Source organism: Micrasema longulum, unplaced genomic scaffold, assembly GCF_059751315.1.
Source record: "Micrasema longulum isolate JH-2025_06_02 unplaced genomic scaffold, ASM5975131v1 h1tg002339l, whole genome shotgun sequence".
NCBI classification, from domain to species: Eukaryota; Metazoa; Arthropoda; class Insecta; order Trichoptera; family Brachycentridae; genus Micrasema; species Micrasema longulum.
Genome location: NW_028279489.1, coordinates 68,602 through 84,285, shown reverse-complemented (window position 1 = coordinate 84,285; position 15,684 = coordinate 68,602). Strand labels below are relative to the sequence as shown.

Sequence of the window (15,684 nt, the reverse complement as noted above, 5' to 3'; positions counted from 1 at the left end):
CTTTAGGTTTCAGTCCAGGGACAATGAAATATCGCTGTGTAAAACCAATATTTCATGTCGATCCTCCCAGGGATCGAACCTTAGAACCTGTCCTATCAAAAAAAGCGTTCTTGTCTAGGGCTAATCCATATCATTCTACTTTTAAATCAAAATTAAATAAATATCTAGATATTAAAACAAAAAAAAAAGTTATTTTTTTACGGTATTTAAAAAAAAAAGCTTATCGCCAACAGATTTACATGGAGCATCCCCAGAATAGTTTTTTTAAACAAAAGAAAATGTGATATATTAAAATAACTTAGATTTTAGATTCAATTATAAATATAAATAAAAACCGTTTGGAGATAACAGTAATATCGTAATCAGTATTATTATTTTTATGTTTAAATTAATGCACAAGAGGTATATGGGTAAACGTGACAAATAGAAGTTGAAATAAAAATCTAAAAATATTAATTAAATACGAAGGTTCATTAAGCAAAAATATGTAGGCTTTATAAAATAGATTGTAACATATTTAACAATTTTTTATTCGTAAGTTAGATTAAAGTAAAGTATTATTGTTTTCAACTAAGTTTTTTTTGTATCTGTTCAGATTAAGAAAATAAACATGACTTTCTGCAAAAAAATGTTATGAAATGTGTTGCATTCCTATTATTGTGTGTGCTGATATATGTCAACAAGAAAAAAAAAATTGCAGCCAAGTTATTTGTTGAGGGATTCGTTTTTTAATTCTCTCAAAGAGTTGAGGGCAATCTAAAGTTGTCATTGAGAATTTCGAGTTTTTTAATAAGCCATCGCTACCTAAGACCATCTCAACCCGCACCAATTTTCTCTAGGTCTTCTACCGCCTCCCATAAGGCCTTCAGCGCCCACAAGGAGGCGTTAATACCCACTTTGGGAAAGACAGTTTCGACATTGTTTAACAGTTATTAAAATGAGTATTTTCGTTTTGTGAAGTAAAATAAAATTCTACATAGTTATTCCATTTTCGCGTTACATCTAACCTACACTGTAATAGATAATTCTGCGAATACAAATATTTTCAAAATAGAGACTTTGTCACTGTTACCTTAATGTGATCATAAGTATCGCTTCAAGTTTTCACAATCCGCTTAATAAACTACTTCCATATCCATTTAAAGGTTCTGGTATTGCGAATTCTGGCCAATCTGCCACAAGCCTACTTTACACCATCACTACTCCAACTGCAACTGGTTTATCGTGGGTCAGGTTTGTTGTTATGCAATGAACTGCATAATATAAGGTACTGCGTGAATATACCAACCAAGGTCACTATTATACCTTTCTCAACAAATTAATGTTGATTCATCAGTTACCAACATTTTTTTATTTTTAATTAATAAATTTCATAAAAGGGACATGTTTTTTTAAAATTCTGAACAGATCTACTTTTATACATCTAGTAAATGTTATCACTGTAACTCTCCAAAAAAAGAGACTCTTACTTACTCTTGTGTTTGGAGAGTGACATACACTGTTTTAGTTATTTATTTATAAGAGTTTATATAATTTTAAATAAACGAGTACATGAGAAAAAAAAACATAGGATATAAAAAGAGAAAAACATAAAACAATAATACATTTATACTAATTGAAACTTAATGTAGTTTTTACACGTGTTCAAAAAATTTCTTTAGATTTTGAATTTGCTTGTTTATTAAAACTTCAAGTACAAAATAAATACACTTTGGCGGGCTTATTGGTCAAAATTTGTACTTATTGTTATTGTAAAAATTCATAACGAATTCATTAAAAAGGTTTTAGAAATTAAGTTTTATCACGATGTCTTTTTTAAAAGCCGATTGCTCAGCAATGAGATTGTGCTAAAAATTACAATAACCTTAAACACAATATTAATTATACAACCATTTACAAGTTTAAAACTGAAATAAAGCGCATTGAAACCTTCCTGAGAGGAGCGAACTGAAAATGGCGCATTAAAGTGCGAGAGATTTTATTAAAAACGATTATGTAAAATGAAGCTAATTATTATTAGGGCATTGTCAACTTACAGAGGATGTTGGTGAGGAGTTTGGCGTCCGTGAAGGCCTGCCAGAGTCCATACATGGACAGCACGTGGATGTGGATGAAGAACAGCACGTGGGGCCAGTTGGCTTCCCGTTTGTTTGCGCTATTCGGGTTCGTTGCTGTCATTCTGGCTTACTCTTGTTACCTGCAAATGTATCAAATTGTCATTCAGTACGCTCATTGTTTCTCGCTGTAAATTCTAAATAATTTATGAAATTAATTCGACATTTAATGAAAAAAATGTTTCGAACATAAGCGGAGCTCTCACTTTTTAAAATTATTTTCGTTTTCTTGTAAGCGTTTCGGATTAGGTGATAATTTATGTATTTATTTACGGACGTATTAAGTCCATTTAACAATGGTTAATACATTTCTTTATAATACATGCATATACAGGTAAAATAAAAATAAAATACAACCAAAAAAATTACAGCTAGGACAAAAATTAAATAATAATTATTACCTCAAGACAATATCTGGTCTATCTTAGTGATTGTTTGAATTTATAAATATATTTTTATTTTATTTATTTTATTTTATTTGGGAAACCAACAGTTCTACACACATATTTATAGTAAACAAACAGATATAGTGTATAAATTTAGAACCATTAAAAGATTTCCACAAAATTAGTAAAGAAAATATATTATATAAATACATATAAATTTATACATTTGAAAATGTTATTTTCATGTACTCGTTTATAATATTTTTCAAATATATAATAAATATACATATAATTCAAATACGCACAAAATTTAATCATTATTTACTCTACTAAAAAACAGCGCGTTTATTTTTTAATTACTGGAATCCTGAAGTGTGTGTATCTATTTTTTTATGTTTATGTTAGTAGTCATTACATGAAAAAGTTCATTTTTTGTTTAAAAGCTGGCTGGTTATTTTGTTTTGGAGTGAAATCCTGTCGTCCAAATATTATATGACATTTAAAGAAAGTTTATGAAAATATATTTCATTTATATTACAGCTAGATTTGTTTCTTGCACATGCCTGCATCAATGGTATTATTAGTGCACTTTGGTTTTAATCAAATAAGTATCCACATTTGTGTCATATTTTCAGTGGAGCAAATAGTACAAGATGGTCTCAGTAATATAAGTAGACTCATTTCAAGTAGTATATCTGGAATATTTCTGTTTTTGGAAAAATTATTTAAATGTTGTTACACAAATGAAATTATCTGTCAATAATAACCCATTTTGCAAAATATGAGTTCAGTAACTAAATAATTAGGTTCATAAAACGTTTTTCTGCTTTACCGAAAAGTTGCACTTTTGCAGTTATATTTTTAGGTCCGCCCATCAAAGAAATGTGATGGATGGTCAAAGCTCCTATAAAAGCATATTTATCAGCAACAAAAAAATAAACGACAGGGACACGCCATTGGTAGATATCTATAGTGTGTAAAAAATAATTGCTTTAGTGCCCTCATCCAGGGAGAAAATACAGAAATACGTCTGTATAAATAAAGGTCAGACCGTGTATCTACGTGTATCTAGCATTACATGGTATCGTTGGCCGCCCAAATTTACATTTATTTTTTTTGTTAACTAACGCTCAAGGGACATTTATAAAAAAACATACATACGTATTTAAAAATAAAACACAAATAATCAAATGAGTAAATGTAGAGAAAAAAAAGTTAAATTTTAAATTTACTTATTGTTATTCATTTTCATGTACCTTTTAAACTTTAAACATAAACGTCACAACAAATAATTTTACAGTTTTGACGTGTATATTAATATAACAAAAAAATCATGGATAAAAAATATTATACAATTTGAAATTGATATAATAACATTTTTATAAAATAATTCATGACATAATATTATTTATAGTGTTAATGAGGAACTTAGTGGTTTTTATACATTTTTTGTTTGTTACAAGACAATTAAACTAAACCAAATTTTCTTTTTTAATTTTCATATCGTATTATCTGAGCTACGACTTTTTTAAAGTTTTGACTTTCTTAAATCACTTCACGTGTGACGTCTTAAGTTCTCTTCCGCTTCTTTTCGGTCAGTTCTGCCGATTGGTCCATTGAATTACCGTAAACCGGAAATCTTTCACAACCCGACATTTCATCATTGGTAGATTCATATGAACTAGTGACATCATTCGAAGTATTAATATTTTTATATTAATAAGTATACATATTTTTTTCATTCATTTTCAAGAAACTTTGCCGTACAATTTTAGGCTCTATTTTTACTGAGCGTAAGAAAACATTTTTGTATCCAATTTCCCGTAGGGCTAAAATTCTGCAATCATTTTAAGTCTAATATTAGGTAGCTATTATATTATAATTGTATTCTTTGTCAATGCCTGTAGATTTTTATATTTATTTAAAAAAATAAACAGATAAAATAAAAATGCAGCGCTTACTCATAATGGAGTTCTGGTACCAACCCTAATGTATGGAAGCGAAGCATGGAGTTGGAAAAAAAGGGACGAAAGTAGACTGAATGCTGTTGAAATGCGATCCCTCAGGCGAATGTGCGGAAAAACAATGTATGATAGGTGCCCTAATGTCAAAATTAGAGCAGAATGCAAGGCTGAGTTAAGCATTATCGACAAAATTAAGAAAGGTCTTTTGCGATGGTTCGGTCATGTGGAGCGAATGAATGATGAAAGAACGGCTAAAAAGATTTATGATGCGAATGTGTCTGGTTGTAGAAGTCGAGGAAGGCCGAGAAAGACATGGCATGATCAAGTACAACAAATTCTTGAAAGTGGTCATGTGAAAAGTCGGAATAATCGACGTGCGTGCATGAGAAGATGTATGAATGTGAAGGAAGCAAAGGAAGTGTGCCAGGACAGAGTGGTGTGGCGTTCTATCCTCTCTGCCTACCCCTCTGGGGAAATGGCGTGATGGTTAGTTAGTTAGTCCAATCATTCTTAAACAATAATAATAAATTACAATAAAAATAACACAATTCCTTAGAGACATAGTTATCATCTATTGGCTTTTAATTGCAACCTTGGGAGCATCATCAATTATTTTCTTTTAATATTTAATTATATTGACAACGATCAGTACCGTACCTACAAATATTTGAGTATTTTTTAATATTCTTACTTTATTTTTGTGATAAGTTTATTATTAGTCTAATTTTATTCAAATTTCATTCTTCTTCTTGCGGTGCCTTATCAGGTTCCCCCGACGTTGGCGATCACTTCAGCGAAAGCATCTTGGTCCTGCGCTACTTCGAGGCCAGGGTAACTGCTTAATCATAATAATTCCTGGGAAAAGATGACCAGAGTGGTTTCCCGTTGCCTTCTCTGGTGGATTTTTCTGTCAGGGTTACCTTCCCTTAGCTAGTTAGTTCTGGTTTGGAGGCGCCAGAAACTCTCGTTTTCTGCTGTGATCAAACCGTTTTCAGTGTGATCCCATTGCCCGGGGTTCGCGACGTGGACGCTAACGAGTTGGACCAGTCAGTAGTGTTGCCGGTGGAATACAACAAGGCATTTAAAGTATTTAATAGAATCACTCCCACCAGCAAGATGTGACTCACTACGACCCTACTGACCATTCGAACCCCAAATTTTAAATTTCATTAGGAAGCTTTTTTTTTTTTGTAAGGATTATAGTCAGCACTATAGGTTCACCAGGGGCGAACCGTGTATAAAAGCGATTATGCGCAGCTTACCATTATATTATATAATAATGTTTTACTGTAACTTTATTTACAGAAAAACAATTAAATAATTACTGTTTTTTTTTAATCATTTCCACCGTTTGTATTTTTATCCTAACATAAATATTAATAAAGCGCGCTCAGCGCCTGCGGTGAGCCAAAAAACTAGCCAATTATTCCAGCTTATTTTTTCATACAAATTAGTATACTGTATTTTGAATGTCTTAACCCCAGTGCGGGTTTTTTCTCCTAGATTTAACTTGCAGATTACACAAATTATTAGAAGATTCTTGATTTGGAAAACAGTATTTCAATCATTTTTTTTAAGGGCTATTTTTCTTTGAGATGGTACTTTTGACATAAGACGATAATTACTTTTATGCCATTCGATAATTACTTTCATGCCGTTGACAGTTTAATTGAATACCTAATATCGACTGAATTTATAGTGCAATTTTTCATTTATCTTTAAATAAGTTTTGTATTAAAGAAATGGATAATATATAAAGACGTTACGTCGCTTAAGTTGATTTCATGGATGAGAGTTGTTGTATCACACAGAACTACAGTAAAATATCAATTAATAGTATATACTACTTACATTATATTATGTACCTTCTATGTAGGTACAAATATATGATTTTTTTATAGCTTACCTGTAAATAAAGTCACCATTCGCCACCGAGGTTCACCCCTATTAATTGAGGTTTAATGAAAGACTATGAATCAGGAAGAATAATATTTCGAATGCATGAAGGAAGAATAAAATTCTTAAACTAACATACAACCTACCCTAGCTGACCTCTACGACTGAACTGTACAAAAAAACACACCAGTTTGACAAAAACTACTTGACTAAAATTGAGACCTTAAAAATTGTGCACAAAATAACACTGGGAAACATACAAGAAGACGACATAATATTAGTCAAAAATGCTGACATACACAAATATAACACCAGACAACAACAACACTATCATATTGAAAAAGCAAAGACAAACACAGGACAGTCAAAAATACTACATAATGGACTTAAACACTACAACGACCTACCTTACTACTTGAAAACTTTTAATGGAGACAATTTTAAAATCAATCTGAAAAAGCACATGATGACTGAACTAACTAGACTAGACGAGACATAAAATGACTAGACAATATTAATTTTCTAATGTAACCCTAACGGGTTTTTAAAATTGTAAATAAATAAAATAAAAAATAAAAATAATAAAAAAAATATGAATACTCACACATATGCACACATGCAGACAAATAAACAACCATCTCCCAAAACACATAAAAAGAGATATGCGGGTATTAAAAGCAATCATGGAAATCTCCACCAATAACGGAAAATTAGTTATTGATGGCAAAATTAACTATTCATATAAACCCACCTACCTAAATATTAGCGTAATTCAAAACCAACTCTAAGTCTCTCTAAATTGCTTTATTATTTTTTTCGCAAATATCTTAGTAACTCCTTCAATGGAGATATCTAAGTTTGCTATTAATACCCTCATATATAGCTGTTAGATTTATATTTTAGACCAATTATTAAAATCGTTCCTCGTGGCGTAATGGTCACGCGTTTGCCTACCATGCAAGAGGTCTCGGGCTCGATTCCCGGCATGGTTGATGTGAAACATTTATTTAAAAGGGTGTTTTCATAAAATCGTACTTCATAGTCCCTGGACTGGCACCTGAAACGTAAGACATATCATCTTACCTAAATGTAACAAAAAAATTGACAAGGTGCGCTGCGATTGGTGCACCATTGCATTGCATTTTTTTGTATAAAATACTAGCTATATTATAGCAACTTCTTCAAACCAGTAAAGCACGAACAGTGAGTTATGGGATTGAAAGGAAAGTTATAAAGATGATGGTATTATGAGGAGCAAAAGAGATTGAAACGTCCGAACATACTGAAATCGCAAATCTATTCTGAAATGTAATATTCTGATTTGAAAATCCGCACTGCCGAACTTAATTCTCATTTTCCAATATGAGTTATTTACAGCTCGTTGAAAATGCTCCCAAAAAAAAAAATATTTGGGTTACTCGTAAAAATTCCAATTTTCACATTCAATTTGTCTCTTGTTATCAAGATACCACATTAAACCTGATTATAAGTTGAATGCGTTGCATGATTTGTCATTAACCATTAATCAAAATATTGTATTTCCAAACAAAGAAACCCTTTTAAAATAATATGTTAATGTTGTTAATTAAGCATTAAAATATTTCGCCAAAATTACGAAACAACCAATTATTTTGCCGCTTACACATGCTTAAGGAAAGTGAATAAAATTATTCAGCAATTAATTAACAAAGTTAAGTAATTATACCCTTAAGTAAGTTAAGCAGCCGTAAGAAATATTACAATATTTACTAGCATAACTGTATTACTTTTGCCAATTTTCAATGTTAATTTTTGCTGTCGAAACTGCTAAAATAAAGTAAATTTTTCATTACAAAAATAAAACGAATGCTTTACAAGAACGATTTCCGAACTTGACAAGATGTTTATGTGTAAAAACAATGAAGTCAAAGGTTATCATTTCATAATAAATTTGTGAATATTTTTATTTACTGATTTAATTTTTACACTACTAACAAAGAGAGTATTAAACTATTAATTGAAGTACTTAAGATTCATTCGTAATTTTTGGTCTATTACAAAATCTCGCTAATTTTTTATCTTATATATTTTTATTTATAATTTTAAAAAAAATAAAAAATAATTCAATTTGTTTAAATACTAAACCATGATGGTCTTAGAGATTTCTTATTTTTTGGACTTATGGTAAAAAAAAATGAAGTGATCAATAAGTTTGAAACGAAAAAATATTAGAAAATTCACCGACTCATTCACAAAAAAAATCTTTTAAATTTAACAACATCCAACCAATTAAAACACTGATTTGTTTAATTTAGTAAAGAATATAAATTTACTGATAATAAAATTATTTTCATGCCTACATGTTGAGTAAAAATGATTTAAATAATTACTATGCTAATTCAAGAATTAGATTTGGCTACAATTTCAGGAAATAATTACCTAATTTGATAAAACACAATATGCATTACAATCATTTGGAGAATTTCAATTGTCTTCACTTTCAATGACCAATGACCGGGTCCAACTGATTTCCAATTCAAACAGAGCACCGGGTCTCCGCAGGTCAAATCCACGCAATTCAATTAAAAACACGTGACGATTATAATTCAAAACGCTTCAATTTTAAGTACGGCCATTTCTATTTAGTGTGTGTTTGTATTATGCGCAATGTATTTTGCTAATGCTCCAGTTTTTACAAATAAAAATAAAGAAAAGTCTTATGAAAATATCTAAAGCGTTACAATGAGTTTTTTTTATTTTTTATTTATTTACAATTTTAAAAAACCCGTTTGGGTTACATTAGAAATTTAATATTGTTCAGTTATTTTATGTCTCGTCTAGTCTAGTTAGTTCAGTCATCATGTGCTTTTTCAGATTGATTTTAAATTTGTCTCCAGTAAAAGTTTTCAAGTTGTAAGGTAGATCGTTGTAGTGTTTAAGTCCATTATGTAGTATTTTTGACTGTCATGTGTTTGTCTTTGCTTTTTCAATATGATAGTGTTGTTGTTGTCTGGTGTTATATTTGTGTATGTCAGCATTTTTGACTAATATTATGTCGTCGTCTTGTATGTTTCCCAGTGTTATTTTGTGCACATTTTTAAGGTCTAAATTTTAGTAAAGTAGTTTATGTCAAACTGGTGTGTTTTTTGTACAGTTCAGTCGTAGAGGTCAGGTAGGGTAGGTTGTATGTTAGTTTAAGAATTTTATTTTGTTGTCTTTGTATTCTTGTTATGTCTGTCTTGTTACCAGTTCCCCAGAAGGCGATCATGTAACTCAATTTACTTTTGACATAGGCTTCGTACATCATAATTTTTTCCTTTCTCGGTATAAAATCTTTAATTTTGTAGAAGAGGCTATGTAGTGATGCCATTACTTTAGTGAGTCCGTCTATGTGTTTTGTCCATTTTAACTGTCTGTCCATTGTGAGTCCTAGGAAAGTCACATGTTCTAGTTCTTTAAGAGTTTCGTTGTTTATTTTTATGTTCATGTTATGGTTCTTCTTTTGTGTTTCGAAATGTATTATATTGCATTTCTTGGCATTTAGTGTTAAGAAGTTTTTGTTTGTCCATTCTAATAGTTTTTGCACGTCATTGTTGATGGTTTTAGTCGTTTCAATGTCATTTTTGTTTTCATATAAAATTCCTAAGTCGTCCACATAGATTGTTTTTTTTCACATTATGTCACTGTGTATTATGTCGTTAATGTATATTATATAAAACAATGGTCCTTATATTGATCTCTGAGGTACTCCGAATTGCATTGTTGTTATTTCACTTTTGTGTTCTTCAACTTTTGTAAACTGTTTTCTTCCTTGTAGATAGTTTTTAAATATTGTGAGAGCTTGTCCCTTAACTCCTGTATGTTGTAGATTATCAAGAAGGGTATCTATGTGGACTGTGTCAAATGCCTTCTTGAAGTCAAGTATGAGTGCAGTCACTGTATTTCCTTTATCAATTTTGGTGTGAATAAAGTTGCAAACTGATGTCATTGCTGTGGTTAATTCTAATGTTTTTTGACCGTACGTTTTGCTATTATGCGCAATGTATTCGGCAAAAATTTTAGTTTTTAGAAACAAAATAAGGAAAAATATATTTATTAAATGTACTTAATATGCATAATAAGAGTGTTATTTTATATTTGTTTGTTTTGCAATTACGTCAGCACAAAGAAGCTGGAGGCTGGTTGTTGATGCTTATATCCCAACTTGGGAACGGATATGAAGATATTGATAATACAATAACATAAAAACAATATTTTGAGTTTGTACAAAAAAAACTGCCATAAGCCATGTAGATGCCTAGACTTTTATAATTAGTTCTTTAAAATGTTCATCTCTGTTGAAAATGCCCCCCCAAATCGAAAAATTTGGGTAAATCATTAAAACGCAAATACTTGAGTTAATTTTTTTTTTTTTTAAACTGCACGTCCTCTTTGTATCTTATTCTAGTAACAGTGATTATTCAACGAAACTTGCTATTTAAAATGTTCTTTACATCGATCGATAAAGTGGTTGATAGGTTTCCTCATTAAGGTTTAAAAAAAAACGGATATTTTTTTAAAATCATTGATCAACAAGTCCACTTATATTCACTACACACTCTCGCATACATACAATACTCACACACCCATACACATATACACACACCCTCACACACCCTAAATATATATACTCACCCTCACTAAGATGTACAATAATAAAATGGATACACTAAATAAGAATATGCATTGATTTTTATTTATTTTATTTTATTGTGACTATTATTACTTTAATTATTGATATACATTTAAAACAACTTATTACTACTGCGAGACTTTATTAATAATCTAGTAAAATTATATTTGATTGTATAAATTGCATCTTTCTTAAATAAAATTTTATTGAAATTAATCTTATATAAATTCTAATAAACTGCTTTAATGACATATAATAAGAACTAAATTTTGGTCTATATACAATTTTTTCTTTTTCTTTTGTGACTATTGGTGTTCACATATAATTGGTAAAAGATGTTTAGTGTTATTATATTTTATTTTATAAATTGTATTTATATTGTGATATCTTTTACTGTTTGTGAACTGAAAATAAATAAATAAAATAAATAAACGGGTAGAAACATAATCAATTGGATTCAGCGTTGACAATTGACACACAAAGTATGCAAAATATCAAGCTTGTCATCATGATTTTCCGTCATTACGAATGCAATGGCGATAGCTTTACGTTTGTTTAGGTTTAAGGTTAAAGGTGGTGCTTAATATTCAATTCGGGACATTCCAGACTAAATGCATATTCGTTTACAAAAGTACAACACGCAAAACGGTACTAATGTTTGAATTCGAAAGAGGATAATGAAATTCAAAAAGTAGATTGACTCGGTATAAGATGTTGGTGTTGTGTTTGTGACAATACAATACTTACCGTCGCAAATGGCAGAAATGCGAATGCTTAGATTGTCGGAAGGAGTATTACTAAAATATAACATTAAGAAATCACACATTCGTAGGATCCCGGGTGTCACTGACACATACAGTACGCTGGGAAAGATCCAGCCAAGAGTCTACCAGACCACGCAGTAAATAAAGCAATGTCTGCGGATCTTCCCCGACAGTTGGACAGAAGGACTCCTGAATAACTCAATGCTTCAAAATTCTGCAGAGAAACGACCTAGATGAAAGTGACACCCAGAACCAAAGAAAGGGAGGAGCCAACCCCAACAGCCTACCATCTTGGGTTGGGACAGTGCCAGGAAGAAGAAGAAGCATCGTCTGTCTCTTCGCATAACTGGCAAGGCTCATTCTCTAATAGTGTCTCCCAGAGTAAACCGCTTATTATTTTTATTATAGTTACCTATTATACTCGTATATTTATTTTGTGACGATTATAATTTCAAACATTACATTGTTTTGATTTGTCCGAATGTTTGAAGACAAGTATCGGATTTTACCCCCCAGAGAGTTTGACTCCAATGAGGAACTTTAGCCCTACGGGAAATTGGATACAATAAATGTTATCTTGCGCGCGGTAAAAATTGGAGCTTAAATTGTGCGGCAAAGTTTCCTGAAAATGTACGAAAAAAATAATAAAAAACATTTGAATAAAAACGAACTACTTTAAATGACGTCTCTGGTTCATATGAATCAACCTATAATATGAGAGTAATGGAAGACTTCCGGTTGGCATGCCGTGGATAATAGGAAGAACTGATCGAGAATAACCGGAAAAGAACCCGGACGTCACACGCGGAGTTATTTCAGAAGTACAAAACTTTAAAAAATCGTAGCGCTGATAATACGATATATAAAAGTTGAAAAACATTTTTTTGTCTTGGTTTAATAGTCTAATTACAAATAACTAGTACTATTTCAAAAGCAATAAAATCTGGTACTTAATGAGTATATATCCGGATAATTCGATTTTACTGGCATTCACTTTTAGTTGGGGTAGAGTGGGGTTCGAACCTTGGACCTCTGATAAGTTGGCAACTCTAACCACAGGATCACAACCCGATGATTTTCTGCTGAACTTGTGTTGCATCTATGCGCGCTACGATAATAGGCGAAATGATTTGCTACCATCTCACCAATGTTTCAGCTTTTTTACCTCACAAAAATGAGCAGATGGAAAAATTGAAGAAAATTTCATGTTCATTCGTACGCAGAATTGTGATTGTTATCGGTACAGGAGATTACTTTATCAACCTAGACCATTCTTTACTTTTTATTGTATCGAACCACTAATATCTTGATTATTTTGAGAGGTTGATTTCGTAGCACATTTCAGTAGCTCAATCATAAATAACTATCTACGGACTTAAAAACATTCTAAGCATTTGAGCGATCACAATGAACAACAATGAACATGCTAAAGTTATCGCAGTCATAAGTCAACGCGTGTATAATCACTAAGTCAACGCTCGTGTCGGTTTGTTTTCCTCGTAAATAAATACAATAGGCGTTTACTATAAAAAAAAAATACAATGTATTGCATTTGCAAAATAGTAAGGAGTATCTAATACAAAAAAGTGAAAATTAAATTACAATTATTATGGCGACTGCTTTTCTTGACAATTGCATGATAAATATTAAATAAATAAATAAAAATAGCCGTTTTGGAATATTTTCCTTACATACACCGGTGAAATTCAAATATGTGATTGCGCATCAGGATTATACGTCGCGAAACGTAAATATTTTCACATAGGTGTTTACGGATGTTGCATTTTGATCGCGAATACGATAAACAACCACGGTGAGAAATTGTTATCACGTCGCTTATTAGCACGTCGATAGTTATTTGTGATTAAGCTACGGTGCAAGTCCAAAGAAATTATAACATGTCGAGGTAAAAACAAATTCGATATTCTTGGTGATCAAACTGTGATATATGATAGGGAATTATTAAAATAAGAAGACGCGTGGTCCGACTTTTCTTCGTACAAACGTATTCGCGTATCTTCCACCTGGATGATGGCACTAGAGCAGTGTTTTTTTAACACACTATAGATATTTACTATTGGTGTGTTTTTTTTGATAAAGTATTTCTTATGGGAGCTAGAACCATCCAAACACTCATAAAATTGCCCACTTTTATGTCCTCTTCGGATGTACGGTATTCAAATATGTTGAAAAAGTGGAAAGCAGAAAAGGTACCGACACAGAAAATTTCATTCGGCTCTTTCTAAAAAAAATACCCACATCGGTTCAGTTTTGGTGGGTAGAAAACGGAACAACGAAACGTCGATTTTGTAGATTTTAGTTAGGCATAATGAGTCCGACGTGCAGTTGTCTTTTTTGCACAATATCGGGGAGGCATTTACAGGAGAGTGAAAAACAGAAAAATAGAAAAACAATGTTCAGATACCAATTAAACTGTCTGCCACCGCGCATCCTTTTAACATTCGCATAAAATTACGGCTTTCCCCGGCAATTTTGTTGTGTGTGGTAATGTTATTTTGTTGTAATTGAATACCTACGGCTTACTGAGAAAATATTTTGGAAATTTGTGGAAAAAAATTATGTAAAAATGTATTTTATTCTAAACAAAATAAACGTTGCCATGAAATTAAATTATGTCAGCCTTGCAGCCAGCAAAAATTGGGTACCTATAATATTAAATACTTATTTATGAAATGGGATTTTTATGTGCATGCGTAATATAAAATAATCAGTATTCTATCCAAAACTGTGTATATAATGGTGCATTGTGATATTTTAATTCATAATACACCAAAAAAATTTAAAATATTTTGTAATAATATTACATTGCACCATAATGTGAGCGTGAGTGATTACAGCGTATAATACCCATTAGTTTCCTCAGTATTTTTTTAAGCATTTTCAAATACGCAAATACAATTATTTTTATTATATATACGGCCTAAGCCAATTATTATGACAGTTATATGAAGAAACATATGTATAAGAAACTGAAACTGAACAAAAAGAACATAAAACTAAGTAGCAAAGACGAACAGGGCAATAAAATATTGGTATATAATATAAAGTTAAGTTATTAAAGAACATGATTACCATGTGAGATTTCGAGATTAATCCATGGCAATCCATTTTCATTCCACAAAGCAAAGAAGAAAGAATTCCAAGTTTTGGACATGGGGGCATAAAAAAAAAGTTGCTCTTGGACGATTTGATAAATAGCAAATTTTGACTTCTGGTGACACGGTTGGGAACATAAAAATAAATGAATTGCATTGATTAATTTAAAAATATTAATTAATTTGATTTTACTTGCGCCCTTAATTTGTTTTGATATTATTTATACCGTATTTGTACAATAAATTTACTAAGTTCCTCATTTTAGTTGCATCAAATTTATTTAATAACATGTTTTGATTACCTTATCCGCTGAAGAATGGTATGTTATCACTACTGGGAGTCAGGAGAACATGAAACGTAAGAGATATCGTCTTGTCACACCACAAACACAGTCCGTCGTCCAACCCTCGCGATAAGCGTTCACTAACTGACCGCGATTCAGTATGCTACTGTTTGATATGCGCTCCTGGTAAAATATGACGTAGCTAGTATTGGGGCCGCACTTCGTCGCCAACGTATCTCCCGACCTTTCTGCTAGCCGGGAACAGAGAACTATATTTATTAGTTTTAGTTTAAAAAAACTATAAATTTAAACTATAAATTAAAAACTAATAAAAACTATTATGAACGCCGTAAATAAAAATAAATATAAAAAACGTCGTTTTTTAAATGCATAAAAGAGCTCTATTTTTTTTAAACATTGTTTTTTACACTACAATATTTAAAAAATCATTTTGAAAAATAAAAACATTTAGAAATCAGTAGAACGTATGCAACATAAGTTTTTGATAA

The 15,684-nt window shown here is 31.1% G+C and overlaps 1 protein-coding gene across 1 annotated transcript in view; it reads right to left on the bottom strand.

Moving 5' to 3' along the window:
* LOC148272410 (acyl-CoA Delta-9 desaturase) overlaps positions 1-15,325 on the bottom strand; it is a 32,824-nt gene extending 17,499 nt beyond the window's left edge. The window contains exons 1-2 of the mRNA XM_088240079.1: positions 15,194-15,325; positions 2,037-2,197 (exon numbers count right to left, since the gene is read on the bottom strand). Of these exons, the coding sequence (XP_088096205.1) occupies positions 2,037-2,178 (142 nt within the window). The 5' untranslated portion in view covers positions 2,179-2,197; positions 15,194-15,325. The remainder of the gene's footprint in view (positions 1-2,036; positions 2,198-15,193) is intronic.
* Between the last annotated feature and the right edge of the window lie 359 nt (positions 15,326-15,684).